The 13,175-nt window shown below is 43.7% G+C and overlaps 1 protein-coding gene across 1 annotated transcript in view; it reads right to left on the bottom strand.

The window, feature by feature from the left end:
• The window catches only part of ARL5A (ARF like GTPase 5A), a 54,020-nt gene extending 48,098 nt beyond the window's left edge, over positions 1-5,922 (bottom strand). The window contains exon 1 of the mRNA XM_082261008.1: positions 5,734-5,922. Coding sequence (XP_082117134.1) covers positions 5,734-5,779 — 46 coding nt within the window. The 5' untranslated portion in view covers positions 5,780-5,922. The remainder of the gene's footprint in view (positions 1-5,733) is intronic.
• Between the last annotated feature and the right edge of the window lie 7,253 nt (positions 5,923-13,175).

The following is a 13,175-nucleotide window of genomic DNA, read 5'->3' as shown; positions in this document are numbered from 1 at the left end:
TGTTCGGCTCAAAATTATTCGGCCTTTTGACTTATTCGGCCGAACACCGAAAGTGCTATTTTCTCTATTTTCGGCCGAATAATGTTCGGCCGCCGAATATTCGGTGCATCCCTAGTTTATAACCTGGGGACCGCCTGTAATGTCACCTGGGTTTTATTCAATTTACACCACCTGTTTTATTCCACAAACGTCACCTGTGTTAGGCAAGCCATAAACGGTTTGAATCACCGGCCGAGATCCAAACTGTGTATAGGAAGGCTGAATGTACCAAGTTGCTTGATCAATCAATGTGGGTACAACCAGCCCGCTGGGTTTTACCTACAATTATTGCTAGCGGCAAAAATCACTGTTCTCCTGGCGGGGATGGCTTCCCTCGCCCTCCCCACTGCCATGGGAAGACAACGGCTTAGCAGGAGGGATTCTCCCATCAACACTGACTGTGTTGATGAAGGAATAGAGCGAATTTCTTTCCTGCAACCTGTGATTACAAGAAAGAAATTTGGTTCGTGTATGACCAGCCTAATTAGATTAATGCCACGTGCTTTACTCTACTACAGTCAACGGGTTTCATTCATTTTATACCACTAATGTCACTCATGTCACCTGTTTTATTCTATTTTATCCCATGAATGTCACTTCTTTATTCTTCTAGCTCAAAAAAAGTTCTGGCGCTACTCCAAAAAGTGATCTCCTGAAATATGTGAAAAGTGCACACATGTACATAAAACACAAAATGTCCATAAAAACACTGTTCGCCCAATCCTATACGTTGGATAGCTTGTAAATCAAATGAAGAAAAAATTGAAGGATGGCGCTCAAGTGTATTAATTGCTGACAATTAACCCCAAAAGAGACATAGGTGTACTGTCCAATAAAAGTTTATTGTATAAATCCACAATGAAGAAGCAGTGTATGTGTTAAAATCAAATAATATAAATCCTCCTACCAATCCATAAAGCTTCTGGGTGTCACCGCTGCCTCAGCAAGAATCCTTGATGTCAGTCCCAAAGGAGGGAGGAGGCTGGTAGCTGGAGAGAAAAAAGCAGCGTGGGTGGATAGACAAGAGGAGCGGATCCCAGCAGGGATGGGGGCTCAAACGGTCCAATGTGCGGCCGCTATCTGGACCGGAGCCCACGCTGTGCTTCCCCAGTGCTCGCTGTGAGTGCCGAGAGGTCGCACGCTGATGACGTCACCGCTGTCAGCCGGATGCCCGTACGAAACCGGCAAAGGGATCAGCTGGAGGCCGGGGGAGGTGGAGGACGGAGTTCACTTGCTTCTGCAGAGCTACCCGATTGCCACAACATGTTCCGCTACATAGGTAGCTTTGTCAAGTTGTGGCTGGAGGCAATCGGGGGCTCTAAGAAGCCAAATGGTGGGCGGGGTTGGCTAACTAGCCAATGGAAAAACCCCCTTTAGGCTGAATGTAAAGGAATAAATGTGCTACCAAAAAATAAATGGAAAAGATGGGACAAGTAAACTGGAACAGAAAAGGAATCTGTGTACCAAAAAATGAAAAATAAAAAATAGAACACAAAAATAGTCAGAAAATAAATATATGAAAAATAAAATATAAAAAATAAACAACAAAAAAATATATAAGAATATATAAAAAAATATATATATTAAAAAATAATAAATAAAAATAATGTTGTGAAAAATCAAAAAAAAAAAAAAAAAAAAAAAAAAAAGGAAAAAACTTTTATCTGGCATATTGGAAACCCAGAATGCTTCATGGAGGTAAGAACATAATAATGCGGATCATTACCATATGCATAAATAATCCATGTATATATTAGATTGTACACCAATGTGATGACATAAACATGGCCCTTATATTGTCATATAGTAAACCATAAAGGACATTTTTTTTAAAAATTGCTATCAATAGAATATGGAAATAAAATAATAAATAAATGGGTATACACCCTGTATATATAATATAATAAATACTGTTGTACTAGCATAAAAAAAAAAAAAAAAATGCTCCATATGCACCTGGATCTCTCTATACACTGGCAGGCTCAATATTAAAATACCAATGGTATATATGGAATAAAAGATAGAATGAAAAAATATATAAAATATTAAAAATATTAAAAACTCCATTAGACAAGACAATTAACCTCTAGTTCTTCATTGAGGCCTTGGGGCGCTAGGCAATTGAATTTATAGATCCAGTAAGTCTCTCTTTTACATAAAAGAGAGAAACGCTCATTTTCTGTCAGGGTACCTTTAGGAATACTTTCTATTGCCATAACCTCGAGATTCCTAAAGTCCTTGTTATGGAACTTTAAAAAATGACGTGGGACGCTATGCTTGTCACATCCCTTATGGATGAGTCGGCGATGTTCTCCTATCCTTTTCCGTAATGTCCGCATAGTACGACCCACATAAATCAATTGACATGGACATCTTAGTACATATATCACATATTCGGTGGAACATGTGATAAATTGCTTGATGTGGAAGATGTCATCTCTATTTTTAATGGAAGTACAAGCTTGCACTATGGATTGACATGTCAGGCAACCGCGTTTCTTGCACTGATAGGTGCCCGGTGTCTTTATAGACACAGTTAGGTTTAGGTTTTATTGGACAGTACACCCATGTCTCTTTTGGGGTTAATTGTCAGCAATTAATACACTTGAGCGCCATCCTTCAATTTTTTCTTAATTTCTTTATTCTTCTGTCCACTGTTTTTATTTATTTTCCACCGCCCGTTATGTTCTATGTATGTCACCTGATTTAATCCATTTATGTCCCATTTTATCCCATTGTCTCCCCCTTTACTTCTACAGAGGATTCCTCTCACCGTTCTGTCTATAAATCGGTTTATTACAGGATTTCCTTTTATACAACATACACAGATAGATTGAATGGTAAACTTTATCTAAGTTTAACACCTTCTCCCCCGGCCAATAGCAGAATGACAGCCAGGCGGTAGCTTTAAGATCCCCGGCCAATAGCAGAATGACAGCCAGGCGGTAGCTTTAAGATCCCCCGGCCTATAGCAGAATGACAGCCAGGCGGTAGCTTTAAGATCCCCCGGCCTATAGCAGAATGACAGCCAGGCGGTAGCTTTAAGATCCAGACTGGGGCTCACAGCACAGTGACTCCTGATGAGCTGTGTCCTGGGGCACAGTGCATCACCGAAAACAATAAAGAGCCATAAGTGCAATACTACCTAATTTTTAAAATGAATGATTTGAAATACTGCACCATGAGAGTGTTTCTTCCTCTCCATATGGCCACACTGGAGCCTTGAATACTATATTTACATACATATTGAATGGATGACAGCAGCGGTTTGAATTCATTCCTGTGACCTCATGTGCAACATCTTGTATTTTCCCATATGTGCAATTTGATTCTCTGTACTAGGGTTCAATTAAGTCTGGTGAGTGTATAGTACATCTGCATGCTGGTGGAGAGGAACCTTTCGTATAATCACTGAGGACGCTATTCACATGTGGGATTATATATAGAGACTTTCCTTTCCTCAGCGCTGTCAGTGTCTGAGAAAAAGAAAGCTGATAACCGGCTTTCCAGTTACCACGGCACACCATCAGCGGTGCCCATCAGCAGAGCAGAAAAATTACTAAAGGCTCGTACACACTTGACGGAAATCGGAAGAAATATCCTCCAGATTTTTCTCTCTCTTGCTCAGCGTTCATTACCGTTTTTAGTTGAGTGCATAAATGTTCACGAAATTTCTCGTCACATTTTTTTTTTGGGACATTTGTTCCTAGACTTCGGGGTCGTCAGCAACTTCAGATCATGTGCGGTCTTTCGTATCCGATTTTTCACGGACGTACTGCATACACATTAAAACGAAAATTGGTCGTCTGGGGACGAACGATCAAAATTTTGGCGTTTGTCCCTCCGTTTTTTTTTTTCGTTGAAAATGTCGGCATCGGCTGCTGAAATCGGCGGCTAAATCCAAAAAAGTGATGCCTGCCTCCAGAGACGCCAAAAAAATGCCCAATAAATGCCTGCAAGAAAAAATGCCAGGTGGAGAGGAGCCGTATTCCTGTTCTAATAAAAATGATAAGAAAAATGCTTTTTTTTTCTGGTTCTGGACATGCTACAGAGATGAAACTTCACAGGGACACTTTTTAGACCCTCCAGACACTGAATCCAAAAAAAGTCATGCCTGCCTCCAAAAATGCCCGATAAATGCCTGCAAAAAAACAGCCAGGTGGAGAGGAGCCATATTCATGTTCTTATAAAAATTATAAGAAAAATGCTTTTTTTTTTTCTTGTTCAGGACCATTTTTATGGAAAGTCGGATCACAAGTCGCTTCAATTAAAATAAGGAGGCGACTCCCATTGAAGTATATGGGACAAGTCGGATCACAGGTCGCCTCAAAGTAGTACAGGACCCTTTTCAGAAGTAGGAGCGACTTCAGTAGTTCCAATTAAGACGGCACTGATTGATTAACATTGCTTTTGTTATGTCAAGCGACCTGGGGCGACACAAGTCGCCTCACAAATCGTGCTAGTGTGATTGGGCTCTGAGCCCCCGTTCACACTTAGGCGACCTGGTCGCCGCAGGTCGCCTTCCATAGGGAAGCTGCGGACCCGTTCTAATAGGAGCGACACAAGTCGCTCCGACTTAGAAAAAGGGTCCGGAGCTTCTTTGGGGCGACCCGGAGGCGACCGCCATAGACTTCAATGTTATGAAGTCCGTGGCGGCCGCTCCGAGGTCGCGGCGCGCTGCTCGCACCGCGACCTCGGAGGTCGCCCCTGGAAGTAGCGTCGCCCCTATGTGAACGGGGACTGAAGGAAATTTATTTTTTCTTTCAAAATATTTGTTTTTTTGTTTTGTTTAGCACACAAATAAAAACCCCAGTGCTGATTAAGTGCCGGTTCACACTTCTGCGATCACAGACATCACATGTGACTCGGAAGCGCACTGCTCCTAAAATCACACGCGATGTCTGTGCGATGCAAATTCAGCCATACAAATTGTATGGCTGAATTTGCATCTGAATCGGACTGAACTCGCACAGGACCCTTTTTTGGGTCCGCAGCAGAATCGGATCGCATGGTGGTTCATACCTGTGCGATCCGATTTCATGTGCGAACTGTCAGATCGCACTGCAATATGCGAACTGATCTGGGGGTGTCAACTTTGTATTGACACCCCCAGTGATTCACATATGGCAATGTGAACTGCCATGCGAGTTCAATGCGATGCGGGAACCCGCAGTGGATTTGCAGGGTTCCCGCATCGCAGAAGTGTGAACCGGCACTCAAGAAAGCTCTGTCTCCAAAAAGTGATACAAATCTTGTTTGGGCACAGAGTTGCAATTGTTAATCAACGTGCGACAGCGCTGAAAGCTGAAAATTGGGTAGGAAGCGCCCGGTATAAACATGACTGTCCGGCTGATACTAGGCGGGTGTCTCCATGGTGACGCTCCATTGCAAACAAGATGGTACAATAGAGCAGAGTGCGGGTCGTGCATGTTTATCTGTGGTGGGAATTCATCATAAACGCACATGAACGCAACAGAGCGCTAAGGTGTGACTGGGCTCCTTATGGCAGGAGAACCCCTCCATCACTGTGAGGGGCACTGCCACCACCCTGGGGGAGGGGAAACTGACACCTCTCCATAGGAAGTCCCTAGCTAGGCCTCTAGTTGTCAGGCCATGCTGGGAGTTGTAGTCCCCCAGCAGCAGGCAGTATCATGTGACTCTCCTGCAGGCAGAAGGGGATGCATGGCCTCTTACCCTGGTTGCTGAAAAGCCTCCATATCTTGGTGAATAGGATTCCCATGCTAGAAGGCGTCTCCGTCCGCTTCACTGCTCCGCTCCTCCCCGGGCATCACACGGCCCTCCTCATCTCCGCCATGTCCACCGATTACACCCCACACTGACACTCAACCCAGACGCACTGCTGGTGACGACAATAAAGATCCCTGCTCGCCCTATTGACCTCCACCTGGCGAAACATACCTGCTCTACTATTGTCCCCTATAACGGAGACATTTTCCTTGAGTCGCTTCGGTAAGCTTTCATTATTTTTTGTTCTCCGACAAAATGGCCACCCCCATTAACAAACGACCGCTCTTGTGGAGACACTTTTCAAATCAATAAATGATGAGTGGTGATATCAGTGTGAATGCTTGCTTGAGTTTACCACTACACATAACAGTGCATTGTTGTCTGCGCTCCCATGTCTAGTGAGACTTCGGCTGCCATTTTGTCGGAGTCAAAACGAATGTGTTGGAGATTATTGTGTACTCGCTTTCCAGCCCTTATAAAATGACGTTTAATTAAAGGGACACACGTTTACATTTTATTTCCAGCATTATATGGATTTTGTACCTTTCCCTGCCAGAGCAGGTTTTTTTTTTTTACACACTTTTTAAAAAAAGCTTTTCAGGCCTGATGATTATGTAAAACACCCAAACATTCTATATTTTCTGAAAGCCGACACCGCCTAGATCAGTGACGCGAACCTTGGCACCCCAGATGTTAGGAACTACATTTCCCATGATGCTCATGCACTCTGCAGTGTAGTTGAGCATCATGGGAAATGTAGTTCCAAAACATCTGGGCTGCCAAGGTTTGTATCACTGCCCTAGAGGGTAATGTAATGGTAGTTCCTGTTTTATGTGTCACACGATATTAGCATAACAGTTTATGACATGCAAAAGTTTCAATAAAAAATATACTAAAGTTCGTTTTTAGGGCAAGAAATTACAACATATTACCCCGTTTTTGGTAAAAAAAAAAAAAAAAAAATAAAAGATGAGAAGTAAATAGATACCCAACAAGTCAAGCCTTATGTAGCGCACCTCCTAAGGAGCCACAAGTAGAATGGGATCCCCACCCTGCACAGCCAGGCACACTGAATCTTCACAGGCACCTCAGAGTCAGAGAACAGTCCAGTATTTCGTTTTTTTGTTTTATTGAGGGTGATAAACTTGGAACGTGCCCACTTGACTTCATACAACTTCAGGGACAACTTCTATATACAGTCTTTATATACGCTCCTCACTTCCTCCAGCGCGCTTTCTTGCGCAACTCCAGCTGGCTTACTGATAGTAATCTGATACAGATCTCGGTCAGATTTTAGAGTATCAGCCCATTACAGGCAGGAACCAAGGCCCCTTAAGGTGTGTAGTGAAAAGTCAGTGTCCCTGTGGCTACTGATCCCAGCACCACTTCTTCAGGCCCTGCCAACCCACCTGACTGCAGCTCCCCCTTTCACTAGCCCTCCTGGCTACCTTCTCCAGAGTCCTCCCAGACTGACCCTCACCAGCCCACCCGGCTGACTTCTCGGGAGATCTCCAGGACGTGCTGACCTGCTCCTGCTGTCCTCTCTCTTGCTCCCGTGCCTCCAGGATGGGAGTCCTCCCTGAGTTGTAGAGGGTCCATCAGGAGTCCTCCAGGAGTTGTAGAGGGTCCATCAGGCCCCCGAACCCCAGGCCCGAAGTCACCCCCCCCCCCCCAGACTAGGGGGCGCCTTTAAGGGCCACTGGCAACCTTCTCAGCACTCCATCTCCAATGTTCCACCCAACTACCCCTTGCTGGCATTACTTATGATTTTTGGTCTGCCAGCCCATTTTGCTGGGGATTGGCTGGGGCCCTCATCAATACTCCAAGCAGCTCCTCCTGGACTCCACCCCATTGCTTTTTCAAGCTTCTCCAAGGTTCATGAAAGCAGAGGGAGTCACCAGAGATGCTGCTTGCTGAGTCATCCAGCCTCCACCCAGAAACCCACGCCTGGCATTTTCCTACACTAACTAACTTTGTACACCTATTTTAGCACATTAGAGGGTGCTACACTTAAAACTGTGGGCCTGTGAAACGACAACAAACTTTGAATCCCTATATTTTCCATAGATGCTTTAAAAGCCCCTACAGGTCATCAGTTTAAAGCAGTGGTCTCCAAACTGCAGGCCAGAGGCTGGATGTGCCCTTTGCTTGCCCTTATCTCACTGATACGAGACACTATTTACGAGACACTAACTGTTAAACTGTTTAACTCAACTGTTATGAGACACTATCACACTGATACAAGACACTATTATGCTAACTGATGTCAACAATGAGGCATCGTTTCTCCCACTGACACCAATAATGGGGCACTATTCGTCCAATGATACCAACAATGGGGGAAAAGTTGACAGTTACATCAGGTATAAAGAGTACAAAAATAGCGAAATACAGCTCCACCAAAGTAGGATAAATATATAATACATGACAAAGGATTCCCAGAGATTTTTGAAAAGAAAGTGCAGCAAAAGTTTGCTTTCAAACAGACATCTTGATGAGAGAAGGATTCCATATATAGAGAATTCCATAGGATCCATAGAAGACTTTGATTCAGGCAAATTATATATAGAGATCCGGTGAGTTTATTACCTAAAGGGAGAGGTCTCATGAAGTGTGGTGACAGGATGTGCAGACAAAGTTTGGACTTTATCCCCACTAAATCCAAGTGGAATTTGGAATTTAAAAGCACAGGAGGTGGAATACACCCAATGAGCGCTTCTAGTGCTGTATGCTTTTCCATGAGTATTTAAGGCATGAATTAGGAATAATAGGGGACCATTCCTCCACCTTTTACCAAGTGTAGCGTTGTTTAATACCACTGATCCCGGGAAAATTTCCACTCTTGCTGGCCTTCGTCTGGTGACAGGTTCTAAAAGACCCCCAATGTCTCACCCATCCTCCAGTGAAACAAATTGAATGAAGATCGCACTCAGTTAGTTTCTTCCTCTGCCATACTGGCTGGAGGCAGTGACACCAGGATCCAGAAGCAACGTTTTACATGTCGCTTCCAGTTCAGTAGCAGGAAGAGAAGATCAGCAAACAGAAGTTCAGGTATGGCATTTTTTACATAGGTACATTGGTCCAGCTTGGATCAATGTAGGTATGCGTATACTAGGCTTTATAACTATGTAAGTTGGCACCAATACTAGAGGTTATTACTGCGTAAACTGCCACCAATACTAGGGGTTATTACTGTGTAGACAGGCACCGATACCAGGGACTATTTCTGCACAAACTGGGACCAATACTAGGGGCTATTTCTGTGTAAACTGGCACCAATACTAGGGGCTATCACTGCGTAAACTGGCACCAATATCAGATTTTATTATTGCGTAAACTGGCACTAATACCAAGGGTTTTTACTGCGTAAACTGCCACCAATACTAGGGGCTATTACTACGTAAACTGGCACCAATACTAGGGGCTATTAATGCATAAACTGACACCAATACTAGGAGTATTACTGCGTAAACTGGTACAAATACTAGGGGCTATTACTGCGTAAGCTGGCACCAATATCAGATTTTATTATTGCCAAAACTGTTTGCTGAAATTGCTTTAAACTATAAATTAAAGCTTTTGAGAGTTTTCCTCTTTCTCAGGTTTGAAGCAATACCTGTGGAAGAAAGGAAGGATCTTGAAAGCTTGTCTTATAGGTGTTAGGTTAATACAATAAAAAGGTATCATTGCATACTGCATTACTCTCGTATTTTGTAATTTTATTTATACCTAGTTATTTTGTTTTTTTCACTGGTATTATTTAGTTGTGAAAAATTTTTAGTACCCCCCCCCCCCCCCCCCAGTTTTGACTGTGGTATCTTATGTGCCCCCGCTATATTGTTACTAGATTTGCCACTGCTTGTAAGGTGTAATTTTGCCCCTTTTGTCCTATTGGAGAGATTTCCCTTCACTTCCTGTCCTATAGTCAAAACAGAAAGTTAGAGGAAATCCCTGCAAATTAAGCAAATCTCTTGGAGACCCCCAGGCTACCAGAACTAGCTTCCCTATTGAAAGATTTCCCCCCCCAATCACTTATCTGGTGACAACCCAAAATTTGTAATTTTCTTTTAGTTTAACTTCCAATAATAATGGTACACAGGACAAATAGAGAGGGTGAATCTCCTTAATGGGGACACAGACAGCAATAAAAAATGTCAGATGTTCTAATTCCTTTCCCTTTTATACAAAAGTTTAAAAAAAAGTTTTGGCCTTTAGGTTATACTTTAATGCAGCCTTTTTCAACCAGGGCGCCCAGGCACCCTGGTGTGTCTTGAGGTTTCTTCAGGGGTGCCTTGGCAAAATGCCTAAAAAACTTACCAAAAGTTGTATGCATGCCAGCAGGTGTATCAAGCCTGCCTTTTAGTTACACAAAGCCACAGGTTTTCATTATTACGACTTTCTAGACACTGGCATCCTAACAACCAATGACATCATCAGTTGATGAGGAGGATGTCTGTTGCCTCCACAGCATCCTTGTTTGACCCTCCTGTGCCCCTCTCCCTCAGCACTGGGGTGATATTAGCTGAGTTATGAAAAGAAATTGAGGGAGAAGAGAAACATTGGAATACTAGTAAATACCATTGTGCAAAAGTGTATTTGCTTTGGAAGAATAAATCACCTCTAATTATTATTATTATTATACAGGATTTATATAGCGCCAACAGTTTGCGCAGCGCTTAACAAAATGAAGGCAGACATTACAGTTACAATACAATTTGGAACAAGAGGAATCAGAGGGCCCTGCTCGTTAGAGCTTACAATCTAAAAGTAAGGGTCAATTGATACAAAAGGTAATAGCTGTGGGGGATGAGCTGATGGAGAAAGTGAAACAGTGATATTAGTTAGTAGCCGGATAGGCTTCTTTAAAGAAAAGGGTTTTCAGGGATTGTCTAAATATGGATAGATTAGGGGACAGTCGGACAGATTGGGGTAGAGAGTTCCAAAGAATGGGAGAAGCTCTGGAGAAATCCTGGAGGCGAGCATGGGAAGAGGTGTCAAGGGAGCTAGAGAGAAGGAGGTCTTGGGAGGACCAAAGAGAGCGGCTTGGTTGATATTTTGAGATCAGGCCAGTGATGTAGCTGGGGGCAGAGTTGTGGATGGCATTGTAAACTATTGTTAGCACTTTGAATTTTATTTGTTGGGTGAGTGGAAGCCAGTGAAGGGATTGGCAGAGAGGGGTGGAGGACACTGAACGGTTGGTAAGGTGAATAAGTCTTGCAGCATTATTCATTATGGATTGAAGGGGGGACAATCTATGTAAAGGTAATCCAATGAGGAGGGAGTTGCAGTAGTCGATGCGAGAGATAACCCGGGGCGTGAATTAAAAGCTTGGTGGTCTCGTTGGTTAAAAAGAGAGTCCAGGGTTACCCCTAGCACCCTGGCATGTGTGGAAGGACTGATAGTTATTCCATTGATCTTGACAGAGAATTCCGGGGAAGGGGTACATGGAGGAGGAAATATTATGAGTTCGGTTTTGGATAGATTCAGTTTGAGGAAGTGGTGTGACATCCAGGCTGATATGTCTGTTAGTGAATCAGTGATGAGGGAGGAGACTGATGGGGTGAGCTGAGGGGTAGAGAGGTAGATTTGGGTGTCATCAGCATAGAAATGGTAGTGGAAGCCATGGCAGGCTATTAGCTGACCCAGGGAGGAGGTATGGATTGACAATAGTAGCGGTCCAAGGACAGAACCTTGGGGGACCCCAACGGTAAGAGGGGTTGCAGGGGAGTAAGTGGAACTGTAAGGGACACTGAAGGTGCGGTGAGATAGGTAAGATTCAAACCAATGGAGAGCACAGTCACGGAGACCAAGCAAACTGAGTTTTTTGAGAAGGAGGGGGTGGTCAACAGTATCAAAGGCAGCAGAGAGGTCCAAGAGTAAGAGTACTGAGCAGTGACCATTGGTTTTAGCTGTTAGTAGGTCAATTGTAAGTTTTATTAGAGAAGATTCTGTGGAGTGCTGCCGGCGAAATCCAGACTGAATGGGATCAAGAAGGTTATTCTCAATGAGGTGCTTGCTCAGGCGGTTGTAGACTAAACGTTCAAGGAGTTTGGAAGCAAAAGGGAGTAAGGAGATAAGTCTTAAGTTGTTAAGATTGGTGGGGTCCAGTGAGGCTTTCTTTGGTATGGGAGTTACTAGCGCATGTTTTAGAGAGTTGGGGAAGATGCCAGTGGAGAGGGAGAGGTTGAAGATATGAGTTAAAGAGTGTAGGATAGAGCCAGAGGGTGACCGTAGTATTCGAGAAGGAACAGGGTTGGTGTACTACGTGTGGATGTTGCTAAATTGTGTAAACCTATTAGAATCATTTTTACATTTTAAAATGGGGTGTCTCAAGAGTGTCAATAACTTTAAAGGGTGCCTTGACTGAAAAAAAGTTTCAGAAACACTGCTTTAAATGCATTCCTTGCATTAAGGTAAAAAATGTTTAGGTATCAGCATTCCCCCTCGCTGCCCCTTTTACTTACTGGAGCCCCTATTTGATCCAGCTCCGTGCTTGTCTGCAGCTCTTCCCTCCCCTTACTTCCAGGTTTTGCTGGCTTTGCTGGGGCACGGGGAGCCATTGGCTCCCATAGCTGTCAATCAAAGCCAGTGACGAAGGAGCAGGGGACGGGGCCGAGTCCCGCTGTCTGTATCAATGGACGCAGCGGGGAGGGGGGCGCGGGTGCGAGCTGCTTCCCATGGGGCACTGAACTGAGGGGAGGGGCCAGGAGCACCGGCGAGGGAAGAGGTTCGCAGCCGCTCTGTGCAATTCTATTGCACAGAGCTGGTAAGTGTGGATGTTTGTTTGTTTTTTAATTTACCTTCACAATCACTTTAATATTCTGACCAATAGGATGCGTTAACCCTCATAAGCTGTGTAATACGCTGCTTTTACCATGGTTTTTAGATATTTTTTTTCCTGTCAGGAGTTCTTCAGAGGGATTAAACAGATGGCCTGTGTGCATAAGGCCTAACTACATAAACCAGGTGATCAGTGCAGAATTAGCGCAGTATGAGCTTTTCTTTGCCTATTTCATTATAAACAATATCCAACAGGCTGCAAGGCCTTAACTTCCTCATCACATATTGAACTTTTTATTGAAAACCTGCAATTGAGAGAATTATGTAGCTATATAGTTAGAGGGTGAAAAAAGTTTAGAGTACAACATTACAAAAAAATAATAAATCCATTAAAAACCTCCATAAAGGGGGCATGGGTGGAACAGGCATGTGAGCTCATGTTCTAAATCCTGGAACTGATCCTGCTACCGGCTGTACTGCCAGTGCTAGATTTATAAGGGAGCAATTGCCCCAGGCCCCCCTGTCAGAAGGGGCCCCAGACTTCCTTTACAAAAAAATGAAACTAATTTTCCCACCAGACTTTAGTAGTGTATTTGTTAAGAAAAATA

This window comes from Pelophylax lessonae, assembly GCF_965119305.1.
Source record: "Pelophylax lessonae genome assembly, chromosome: 6".
Lineage (NCBI taxonomy): Eukaryota > Metazoa > Chordata > Amphibia > Anura > Ranidae > Pelophylax > Pelophylax lessonae.
Note: the sequence above shows the minus strand (reverse complement) of the source record. Positions and strands in the feature narration are given on the sequence as shown.